This window comes from Bombina bombina, chromosome 1 (assembly GCF_027579735.1).
Source record: "Bombina bombina isolate aBomBom1 chromosome 1, aBomBom1.pri, whole genome shotgun sequence".
Taxonomy (NCBI): domain Eukaryota; kingdom Metazoa; phylum Chordata; class Amphibia; order Anura; family Bombinatoridae; genus Bombina; species Bombina bombina.
Window position 1 is genome coordinate 85839817 of NC_069499.1, and position 12230 is coordinate 85852046.

General features: G+C 41.6%; 1 protein-coding gene across 1 annotated transcript in view; it reads right to left on the reverse strand.

Annotated features, from left to right (window-relative positions):
• AK7 (adenylate kinase 7) overlaps nt 1-12230 on the reverse strand; it is a 177037-nt gene that overhangs the window by 113147 nt on the left and 51660 nt on the right. The window contains exons 11-12 of the mRNA XM_053697496.1: nt 10752-10880; nt 9975-10095 (exon numbers count right to left, since the gene is read on the reverse strand). Of these exons, the coding sequence (XP_053553471.1) occupies nt 9975-10095; nt 10752-10880 (250 nt within the window). The remainder of the gene's footprint in view (nt 1-9974; nt 10096-10751; nt 10881-12230) is intronic.

The following is a 12230-nucleotide window of genomic DNA, read 5'->3' on the forward strand; positions in this document are numbered from 1 at the left end:
TAGTATATGCACCTGCACCACAAACTCACCTAAATAAACTTAATACATTGTATAACTCATTCTGCCGCTTTGTGCTACAATTTAACTACAGGACCCACCATTGTGACATGCTAAAAGAACTAAACTGGCTTTCGCTGGAATCCAGATGCACCCTCCATCTTTCCAGCCTTGTGTTTAAGAGCTTTTCTAGGAAGCTCCCCCCCTACCTGAGCAGAATGCTCTCTCCAGCTGTCCCCACCTCCCATAACCTCCGATCCAGTACCAGCACATTATTTAGTCTGCCTCCATACAAAAAGAAAGCAGGTCGATCCTACTTTTCCTACAGAGCATCACAATTATGGAACAACCTCCCACGCACTTTAAAACCTTCCCAAAGCCTAAAATCCTTTAAGAGATCCCTCTTTGCATATCTCAAAACAGAATGCACCTGTCATGGTTGATGATATATTTCCTACCTGTTCTATGTTAAATTTTGCATATATTTATGTATTAATATTGTTTTTGTATTTTATTGTACCCTATTGTATCAATGTAATGTTTTGTGGACCGAGGACATACTTGAAAACGAGAAAAATCTCAATATTTCCTTCCTAGTAAAATATTTTATAAATAAATGTCACAGCATTCATTTCAGTAATTTGCATGGGAACGATCAAAATCAATATTCCGTATGATTATAAAAAATAATACACATTATCATTATAAAATGTGGCAGAATAAGCACTTTGGGCATGTTACCTGATAAATTTCTTTCTCCTACGGTGTATCCGGTCCACGGCTTCATCCTTATTTGTGGGATATTCTCAATCCCTACAGGAAGTGGCAAAGAGAGCACACAGCAGAGCTGTCCATATAGCTCCCCTCAGGCTCCGCCCCCCCAGTCATTCGACCGACGGTTAGGAGAAAAAGGAGAACCATAGGGTGCAGTGGTGACTGTAGTTTACAAAAATAAAATTTAAACCTGACCAAATGCCAGGGTGGGCTGTGGACCGGATACACCGTAGGAGAAAGAAATTTATCAGGTAAACATAAATTCTGTTTTCTCCTACATTGGTGTATCCGGTCCACGGCTTCATCCTTACTTGTGGGAACCAATACCAAAGCTTTAGGACACGGATGAAGGGAGGGAACAAGTCAGGTAACCTAAACGGAAGGCACCACTGCTTGTAAAACCTTTCTCCCAAAAATAGCCTCCGAAGAAGCAAAAGTATCGAATTTGTAAAATTTGGCAAATGTATGCAGTGAAGACCAAGTCGCTGCCTTACAGATTTGTTCAACAGAAGCCTCATTCTTGAAAGCCCATGTGGAAGTCACAGCTCTAGTAGAGTGAGCTGTAATTCGTTCAGGAGGCTGCCTTCCACCAGTCTCATAAGCCAACCGGATGATGCTTTTCAGCCAGAAAGACAGAGAGGTCGCAGTCGCCTTTTGACCTCTCCTCTTGCCAGAATAGACGACAAACAAGGACGATGTTTGTCTGAAGTCTTTAGTTGCTTTTAAATAAAACTTCAAAGCACGAACCACATCAAGATTGTGTAACAGACGTTCCTTGTTAGAAACTGGATTAGGACACAGAGAAGGAACAACTATTTCCTGGTTAATATTCTTATTGGAATGACCTTATCTGTATGAAACACCAGATAGGGTGAATTACACTGCAAAGCAGACAATTCAGAAACTCTTCTAGCAGAAGAAATAGCAACCAAAAACAAAACTTTCCAATATAGTAACTTAATATCTATGGAATGTAGAGGTTCAAACGGAACCCCTTGAAGAACTGAAAGAACTAAATTTAGACTCCATGGAGGAGCCACAGGTCTGTAGACAGGCTTGATTCTGACTAAAGCCTGTACGAACGCCTGAACATCTGGCACGGCTGCCAGACGCTTGTGCAACAAAACAGACAGAGCAGATATCTGTCCCTTTAGGGAACTAGCTGACAGACCTTTCTCCAATCCTTCTTGGAGAAAAGATAGTATCCTTGGAATCCTAATCTTACTCCATGAGTAACCCTTGGATTCGCACCAGCAAAGATATTTCCGCCATACCTTATGGTAAATTTTCCTGGTGACAGGCTTTCTAGCCTGAATCAGAGTATCTATAACTGATTCCGAAAATCTACGCTTAGCTAGAATCAAGCGTTCAATCTCCAAGCAGTCAGTTGCAGAGAAACTAGGTTTGGATGTTCGAATGGACCTTGGATTAGAAGGTCCTGCCTCAAAGGTAGCTTCCATGGTGGAACCAATGACATATTCACCAGGTCTGCATACCAAGTCCTGCGTGGCCACGCAGGAGCTATTAGAATTACCGAAGCCTTCTCCTGTTTGATCCTGGCTACTAGCCGGGGGAGAAGAGGAAACGGTGGAAAGACATAAGCTAGATTGAACGACCAAGGCGCCACTAAGGCATCTACCAATGTCGCCTTGGGATCCCTGGACCTGGACCCGTAACGTGGAACTTTGGAGTTCTGACGTGACGCCATCAGATCCAGATCTGGAAGGCCCCATAGTTGAGTTAACTGGGCAAAAACCTCCGGGTGAAGTTCCCACTCCCCCGGATGGAAAGTCTGACGACTCAGATAATCCGCTTCCCAGTTGTCCACTCCTGGGATGTGAATTGCAGATAGATGGCAGGAGTGATCCTCTGCCCATTTGATGATCTTGGATACCTCCCTCATCGCCAGGGAACTCTTTGTTCCTCCCTGATGATTGATGTACGCTACAGTCGTCATGTTGTCCAACTGAAATCTGATGAATTTGGCCTCCGCTAGTTGAGGCCATGCCTGGAGCGCATTGAATATCGCTCTCAATTCCAAAATGTTTATCGGGAGAAGAGATTCTTCCCGAGACCAAAGACCCTGAGCTTTCAGGGACTCCCAGACTGCACCCCAGCCTAAGAGGCTGGCGTCGGTCGTGACAATGATCCACTATGGTCTGCGGAAACTCATTCCCTGAGACAGGTGATCCTGAGACAACCACCAGAGGAGTGAGTCTCTGGTTTTCTGGTCCATTTGTATCTGGGGAGACAAATCTGCATAATCCCCATTCCACTGTTTGAGCATGCACAGTTGCAGTGGTCTTAAATGAATTTGAGCAAAGGGAACCACGTCCATTGCCGCAACCATTAGTCCTATTACCTCCATGCACTGAGCTATGGAGGGTTGAGGAATGGATTGAAGAACTCGACAAGTGTTTAAAAGTTTTAACTTCCTGACCTCCGTCAGAAAGATCTTCATTTCTACCGAGTCTATTATTGTTCCCAGGAAGGGAACCCTTGTGAACGGGGACAAAGAACTCTTTTCTATGTTCACCTTCCACCCGTGAGACCTTAGAAAGGCTAGAACAATGTCCGTATGAGCCTTTGCTTTGTGAAAGGACGACGCTTGTATTAAAATGTCGTCTAGGTAAGGTGCTACTGCAATGCCCCTTGGCCTTAGCACCGCTAGAAGGGACCCTAGCACCTTTGTGAAAATTCTGGGGGCAGTGGCCAATCCGAAGGGAAGAGCCACGAACTGGTAATGCTTGTCCAGAAAGGCGAACCTTAGGAACTGATGGTGATCTTTGTGGATAGGAATATGCAGGTACGCATCCTTTAAGTCCACGGTAGTCATATATTGACCCTCCTGGATCATTGGTAAAATTGTCCGAATGGTTTCCATTTTGAAGGAATTTGTTTAGGATTTTTAAATCCAGAATTGGCCTGAAAGTTCCTTCCTTTTTGGGAACTACAAACAGGTTTGAGTAAAAACCCAGTCCTTGTTCTGCTGTTGGAACTGGGTGTATCACTCCCATTTTTAAAAGGTCTTCTACGCAATGTAAGAATGCCTGTCTCTTTATCTGGTCTAAAGATAAGCGAGACATGTGGAACCTTCCCTTTGGAGGAAAGTCCTTGAATTCTAGAAGATACCCCTGAGAGACAATTTCTAGTGCCCAGGGGTCCGGAACATCTCTTGCCCAAGCCTGAGCAAAGAGAGAAAGTCTGCCCCCTACTAGATCCGGTCCCGGATCGGGGGCTACCCCTTCATGCTGTCTTGGTAGCAGCAGCAGGCTTCTTGGCCTGTTTACCCTTGTTCCAGCCTTGCAATGGTTTCCATGCTGGTTTGGGCTGGGATGCGTTACCCTCTTGCCTAGTGGCTGTAGAGGTAGAAGCCGGTCCGTTCCTGAAATTGCGAAAGGAACGAAAATTAGACTTATTTTTAGCTTTGAAAGGTCTATCCTGTGGAAGGGCATGGCCCTTTCCCCCAGTGATATCTGAAATAATTTCTTTCAACTCTGGCCCGAATAGCCGCTGCAGTGGTTACAGGAATAATGCAAGAAATTGGTTGAAGAAGAAAACCTTGTTGAACAAAAAATTTCTTAAGTAAACCATCTAATTTTTTATCCATAGGATCTTTGAAAGTGCAACTGTCTTCTATTGGTATAGTCGTGCGCTTAGCTAGCGTTGAAACTGCCCCCTCTACCTTAGGGACCGTCTGCCACACGTCCCTTCCGGGGTCAACAATTGGGAACATTTTCTTAAATATAGGAGGGGGAACAAAAGGTACACCTGGCTTCTCCCACTCCTTATTCACGATATCCGCCACCCTCTTAGGTATCGGAAACGCATCAGTGTGTATTGGGACCTCTAAGAATTTGTCCATTTTACACAATTTTTCTGGGACCACCAAGGGGTCACAATCATCAAGTGTAGCTAGGACCTCCTTAAGTAGGGCGCGGAGGTGTTCTAGCTTAAATTTAAATGCTATGGTATCAGGCTCTGCCTGCTGAGAAACTTTTCCTGTGTCAGAAATTTCTCCCTCAGACAGGCCCTCCCTCACCGACAAGTCAGATTGATGTGAGGGCACTACAGATAAATTATCCTCTGCGTCTGCTTGCTCATTTTCTGTATTTAAAACTGAGCAATCACGCTTCCTTGGAAAAGCTGGCAGTTTGGATAAAAATGCTGCAAGAGAATTATCCATTACTGCTGCTAACTGCTGCATAGTAATAGCAATTGGAGCGCTAGATGTACTGGGCATCGCTTGCGCGGGCATAGCTGGTGTTGACACAGAAGGGGGGGATAGCGGCTATCCTCACTACCTTCAGCTAAAGAATCATCTCGGGCTACATCTTTAAGCGTGATTGTACGGTCCTTAAGCTGTTTGGACGCTATGGCACACTTCACACATAAATTTAATGGGGGAACCACCTTGGCCTTTAAACATACAGAACATAGACTATCTGAAGGGTCAGACATGTTTGACAGACTTAGACAGAACTTCAATGCAATAAAAATTATTTTTGACAAAAACGTTACTGTCTCTTTAAATAATAAAAGTGCACACTTTATTACTGAAACATCAAAAAACCATCAAATAAACATCCGATTTTCATGAAATTTTCACCACAGTGTCTTAATGCTTTGAAAAGATTGCACACAAATTTTCAGACCAATTAACCCCTAAATGCCCAAACCGGAGCTAATAACAGCAGTTAACAGGTTAAAAACACTACAGTACAATGCCACAGCCTCTACTGTGGCTTTTACCTTCCTTAGGGATTATTTAAGTAGGAAATAAGCCTCTCTGAAGTCCTTTCTGATGTCTCTGGACTCCCCACATTAAGCTGCATGAACTGCCTAGTGAAAACAACTGCGCAATTGAGGCGCGAAAATGAGGCCTCCTCCCTCTTCATTCCAGAGTGGAGGGGCCTTTTAAACTAGATTAGGTGTCCAAATAAGTGCCAGGCGCAATATTAAACCCCATAAGTGTTTCAAAGTCTGAAAAAACACCTTATTTATACTGAAAACATGCAATCGATTTAGCCCACAATAGTGTCAACCAGCATAGAGCCCTTAATATAAGCCATCATTTTGTACAGAGTCTAAGAAAATGGCTTACCTATCCCTGAGGGGATTTCTGACAGTCTTCTAGCATTACTTGGTCTTGTTAGAAAAATGACTGATCATACCTGAAGCAGTTAAGCCTGCAAACTGTTCCCCCCAACTGAAGTTCTCTGGTGTTCAACAGTCCTGCGTGGGAACAGCAATGGATTTTAGTTACTGGTGCTAAAATCATATTCCTCTCAGCAGAAATCTTCATCACTTTCTGCTGCAGAGTAAATAGTACAAGTCGGCACTATTTTAAAATAACAAACTCTTGATAGAAGAAATAAAAAACTACAACTAACACCACATACTCTTTACCACCCCCGTGAAGATGCTACTAGTTAGAGCGGCAAAGAGAATGACTGGGGGGGCGGAGCCTGAGGGGAGCTATATGGACAGCTCTGCTGTGTGCTCTCTTTGCCACTTCCTGTAGGGATTGAGAATATCCCACAAGTAAGGATGAAGCCGTGGACCGGATACACCAATGTAGGAGAAACATACTCTGAAAGAAAACCACATGCTAACAGTGAGTTTTTGCTGCTACCATGAAAATTGTAATTAAAATATAAAAATCAATCTTCCTCTGTATAGTGTTATATGATGTGAATAAAAATAATCACTTCAGGCATGTTAATGCATGTTGTATGTTACATAATAAATGTTAAAATGTTTACATAAGATGTTGATGAGCTGGGATTGGCAAAAAAGCAGCTAGTTCCCAGGCAAACTACTGAACTACTGAACTGAATGCTGTGACATCACAAGTCCTTTAGCAAAATGGGAACTAGAATTTACTGTTAACAGTGTTTTTGACTAGGGTTGCCACCTTTTGCCCAGAAAATTCCTGAACACTGTTTAAGTGGGCGTGGAGAGGGTGTGTTTAAGGGCGAGGCTTGGGGCGTAGCTTCTCACGGCCTCAAATTCATTATGAAATCAGTTTATACAGGGAGTGCAGAATTATTAGGCAAATGAGTATTTTGACCACATCATCCTCTTTATGCATGTTGTCTTACTCCAAGCTGTATAGGCTTGAAAGCCTACTACCAATTAAGCATATTAGGTGATGTGCATCTCTGTAATGAGAAGGGGTGTGGTCTAATGACATCAACACCCTATATCAGGTGTGCATAATTATTAGGCAACTTCCTTTCCTTTGGCAAAATGGGTCAAAAGAAGGAATTGACAGGCTCAGAAAAGTCAAAAATAGTGAGATATCTTGCAGAGGGATGCAGCACTCTTAAAATTGCAAAGCTTCTGAAGCGTGATCATCGAACAATCAAGCGTTTCATTCAAAATAGTCAACAGGGTCGCAAGAAGCGTGTGGAAAAACCAAGGCGCAAAATAACTGCCCATGAACTGAGAAAAGTCAAGCGTGCAGCTGCCAAGATGCCACTTGCCACCAGTTTGGCCATATTTCAGAGCTGCAACATCACTGGAGTGCCCAAAAGCACAAGGTGTGCAATACTCAGAGACATGGCCAAGGTAAGAAAGGCTGAAAGAAGACCACCACTGAACAAGACACACAAGCTGAAACGTCAAGACTGGGCCAAGAAATATCTCAAGACTGATTTTTCTAAGGTTTTATGGACTGATGAAATGAGATTGAGTCTTGATGGGCCAGATGGATGGGCCCGTGGCTGGATTGGTAAAGGGCAGAGAGCTCCAGTCCGACTCAGACGCCAGCAAGGTGGAGGTGGAGTACAGGTTTGGGCTGGTATCATCAAAGATGAGCTTGTGGGGCCTTTTCGGGTTGAGGATGGAGTCAAGCTCAACTCCCAGTCCTACTGCCAGTTTCTGGAAGACACCTTCTTCAAGCAGTGGTACAGGAAGAAGTCTGCATCCTTCAAGAAAAACATGATTTTCATGCAGGACAATGCTCCATCACACGCGTCCAAGTACTCCACAGCGTGGCTGGCTAGAAAGGGTATAAAAGAAGAAAATCTAATGACATGGCCTCCTTGTTCACCTGATCTGAACCCCATTGAGAACCTGTGGTCCATCATCAAATGTGAAATTTACAAGGAGGGAAAACAGTACACCTCTCTGAACAGTGTCTGGGAGGCTGTGGTTGCTGCTGCACGCAATGTTGATGGTGAACAGATCAAAACACTGACAGAATCCATGGATGGCAGGCTTTTGAGTGTCCTTGCAAAGAAAGGTGGCTATATTGGTCAATGATTTGTTTTTGTTTTGTTTTTGAATGTCAGAAATGTATATTTGTGAATGTTGAGATGTTATATTGGTTTCACTGGTAAAAATAAATAATTGAAATGGGTATATATTTGTTTTTTTTTAAGTTGCCTAATAATTATGCACAGTAATAGTCACCTGCACACACAGATATCCCCCTAAAATAGCTATAACTAAAAACAAACTAAAAACTACTTCCAAAACTATTCAGCTTTGATATTAATGAGTTTTTTGGGTTCATTGAGAACATGGTTGTTGTTCAATAATAAAATTAATCCTCAAAAATACAACTTGCCTAATAATTCTGCACTCCCTGTATATATATATATATATATATATATATATATATATATATATATATATAGATAGATAGATAGATAGATAGATAGATAGATAGATAGATAGATAGATAGATAGATAGATAGATATCCAAAATTCCAGATCTTGCCCACAAGTGGAAAACTGCCTGGGTGCAACTTTAAACAACAAATACTAGCCAAAAAGAAGTGCACTCTCAGGTCTTTCACAGCAAAGGTTACTTTATTAATGTAACGTTTTCGGAGGGATGCTGATGAAGGAAGCAAGCCCTCCGAAAACGTTACATTAATAAAGTAACCTTTGCTGTGAAAGACCTGAGAGTGCACTTCTTTTTGGCTAGTATATATATATATATATAGACATGTCAAATTTCAGATGTGCTGAATGTACACAGACTCTTCCTCTAAACAATTGTAAGTTTATTGTCCTAAACAAGCTCAACACCCGGACTGCCTGTATGATTCCAATTTCCCCCATTACCCCGCTGTTTGGGCTTACAAACTCTGCCTCCTACGGTCCTACCTGGCACCGCACCAACACCTGCCTCTCTCTGCCGCTCTCAGCTGCAGCCTGCAGGATGTGACGACTCCCCTTCTCGACCGGCCTCTTCCCCCCTCCCACTGTCCCACACCATCCTCCGTCTCTCCACCAGACAGTTCGACTCCACCTACCCGTTTTTTTTTTGTAACCCCAGGCTAAGCGCTCCTCTGGCCTGCTAATTTTTTGGAAAGTCTGTGCTCAATGCTCCTTGCTGCGCCAGGGGAGCGCTTAGCCCGGGGCATTTGAGGGTAGTTCCGGGACACAGAGCCTCAGACCAGGACTGTCCCGGTGAAACCGGGGCGGGTGGCAACCCTAGTTTTGACACATGCTAGAAGTGTTATTCGAAAAAAAAAAATAATAAAAAAAAATTGTATTTGTAATTAATAGTATTCTAAAAAAATAATTGTATTTCCAAAAAAAAAAAATTGTATTTGAAAGTTTAGAATTATATTCATATCACAATTTATGTACAATGATAAAGAATCACACGCTTGCCTTTTTGACAGCAATCTTATTCCATATCTATCACCCTTTCTGTTCCAGTTGTATAAAACGTTCCCTTAGGGCCTATGCACATAAATGGAACACCATTAAGTGTTTTCTATTTAAATAACAGTGTAATCAGTTTTTATTTCATATAAAATATATATTTATAGTTGTTTGCTGTTGTCCTAAATAAGTCAAAGTTTTGCAGAGCAATTTCCCTCTGCACCAATAGAAAAGGTCAGGTCTCTGCAATGCTTCTACTAATGCTTATTGGCTAACAATACACTGATACCTTTCAGCCACCAATAATTAGTAGAAAGTAATTATTAGCCAATGAACAACAGTAGGAAGTACACAACTCAAACTGTTATATTAGTTTCACTTTAAACTGTTTACTTCAAATTGCTCTTTCATATTATTTTTTATTCTAGCCATCCTCTTCTTTTTCTTTTGTAAATTGTTCAAGTGCATAAAATAAATTAGGAAGATAATAGTATAATGACCTAAATCTGTTTTTTTGCTTCTTGGTTGGTCATTCTTAAGTTTTACTAGAATGTAACTTTTGTTAAGTTAAATACCTCCATTTTGTTCCATGTTCTCTTTCACGGACTCCAACATTTCTTGCAAATTTTCTGTCACTTCCTCTGTTTCTTCCTCTTCCTCTTCCACTCCCTGATCTTGAGCTTGTACAAGGCTTTCCTGCAAGCAAAGGTAGAATGGTAGTGCTTAACTTAAACTCATAAATAAAAACAGAGACTGAGTAATAACATATGGCCAAATTTATTGAATCATTTGAGTAGTTTTACCAATTAAAGCTTTGGTTAATGTAATAAACCAGAATGTCATTAAAAGGAAGAAAATGTCATCAGAAATAAAAACAAGCTTTTCTCATATTGGATACTAAGAATAATATAACATTAATTAAATGATAATTGATTTAGTTTAAATTTAAAGGGACATGAAACCCCAATTTTTTATTTCATGATTCAAATAGAGAATACAATTTTAAACAATTTTCCAATTTACTTCTATTATTTAATTTGCTTCCTTTTCTTGGTATCCTTTGTTGAAATGCATATCTAGGTAAGCTCAGGCGGTGAGAGCTAGCTGCTGATTGGTGGCTGCACATATATGCCTCTTGTTATTGGATTTCCAATGTGTTCAGCTAACTCATAGTAGTGCATTGATGCTCCTTTAATAAAGGATACCAAGAGAATTAAGCAAAATTGTCAATAGAAGTAAATTGGAAAGTTTTCTTGTTTTTTTTAAAATGTATGCTCTAAATCATGAAAGCATTTTTTTTTTTTTTAATTGCTAACTATTACAAACAGTAACCGTGAATAATCTAAACTTACCAGCTTGGCAATGGCTTCTGTAATTACATCTTGTATTTTAATGTGATGAAGTTTATAATGTTTGCACAATATTTCCGAGACTGTTGTTTTTCCTACTGCAGGAGGACCAAGTATACAGATTCGCACAGGCTGGAACAAAACAAAGTACCATATTATTTATTATTATTATCGGTTATTTGTAGAGCGCCAACAGATTCCGCAGCGCTATAAACAAAGGGGGAGGACAACAAAACAGTTATAGGGATCAAATGGGTAGAGGGCCCTGCCAAGAGTTGCACTGTTGTAGTCAGCTCTTAAGAAGGAGATCTACAAACAGCTGGACTCTTAGGCTTACATGCTAAGGGGGTTCAGGGGATAGCGATGGAGGAGTGGAACTGGTATAAAGTAAGGTTAGCATAGGCTGTATGCATCCCTGGACAGTAGAGTCTTTTGGGAGCGCTTGAAGCTTTCAAAACTAGGGGAGAGTCTTGTGGGGTGAGGCAGAGAGTTCCACAAGATGGGAGCCAGTCTGGAGAAGTCCTGTAAACGGGAGTGCGATGAGGTAACCAGGGAGGAGGAGAGTAGGAGGTCATGAGCAGAGCGGGAGACAAGGACAGGAGGGAGAGTATCTGGAGACAAGAGATATAGGGGGGAGCAGTGCAGTTGAGGGCTTTGTATGTCAGAGTGAGAATTTTGTGTTTGATCCTAGAGGCAAGAGGAAGCCAGTGAAGAGAGGAGCAGCAGATGAAGAGCGACGTGTAACGAAGATGGGTCTGGCAGAGACATTCATTATGGATTGTAAAGGAGCTAGGCGGCAGGTGGGGAGACCAGAGAGGAAAGAGTTGCAGTAATCGAGGCGGGAAAGAATGAGAGAGTGGATTACAATCTTAGTTGTGTCTTGTGTAAGGAAGTGTCTAATTTTAGAGATATTTGTAAGGTGGAAGTGGCAGGCTTTAGCCAAGGACTGAATGTGAGGAGTGAAAGAAAGATCTGAGTCAAATGTGACCCCGAGACATCGGGCATGCGAGGTAGGGGTAATGATGGAGTTGGTGGGTTGAGAGGGTATAGTGTTAGATAACATTATTTTTCTATAGAAACGGACACTATATAATTTTTGGTATATTTGAAAAACTTTTTCAATTCACCCTATAAGATTCTCACATCGTATTGTACTACACAGAAACAAATTTTACAGAGTTAGAAAATTCTTTGCAATACACTTAAAATATACCTTTAGCTACTCGTAGCGCACCTATCACTCCTAATTACATACTCTATCGTAATGATGGAGTTGTCGACAGTTATAGAGAGATTGGGGGTTGAGATTTTTGAAGAAGGGGGGAAAATGAGGAGCTCAGTTTTGGAGAGATTTAGCTTGAGGTAGTGAGAGGACATCCAGGAAGAGATGTGAGAAAGACAGTTTGTGACACGGGTTAGCAAGGAAGGAGATGGTCTGGTGCAGAGAAGTAGATTTGGGTGTCATCGGCATACAAATGATAT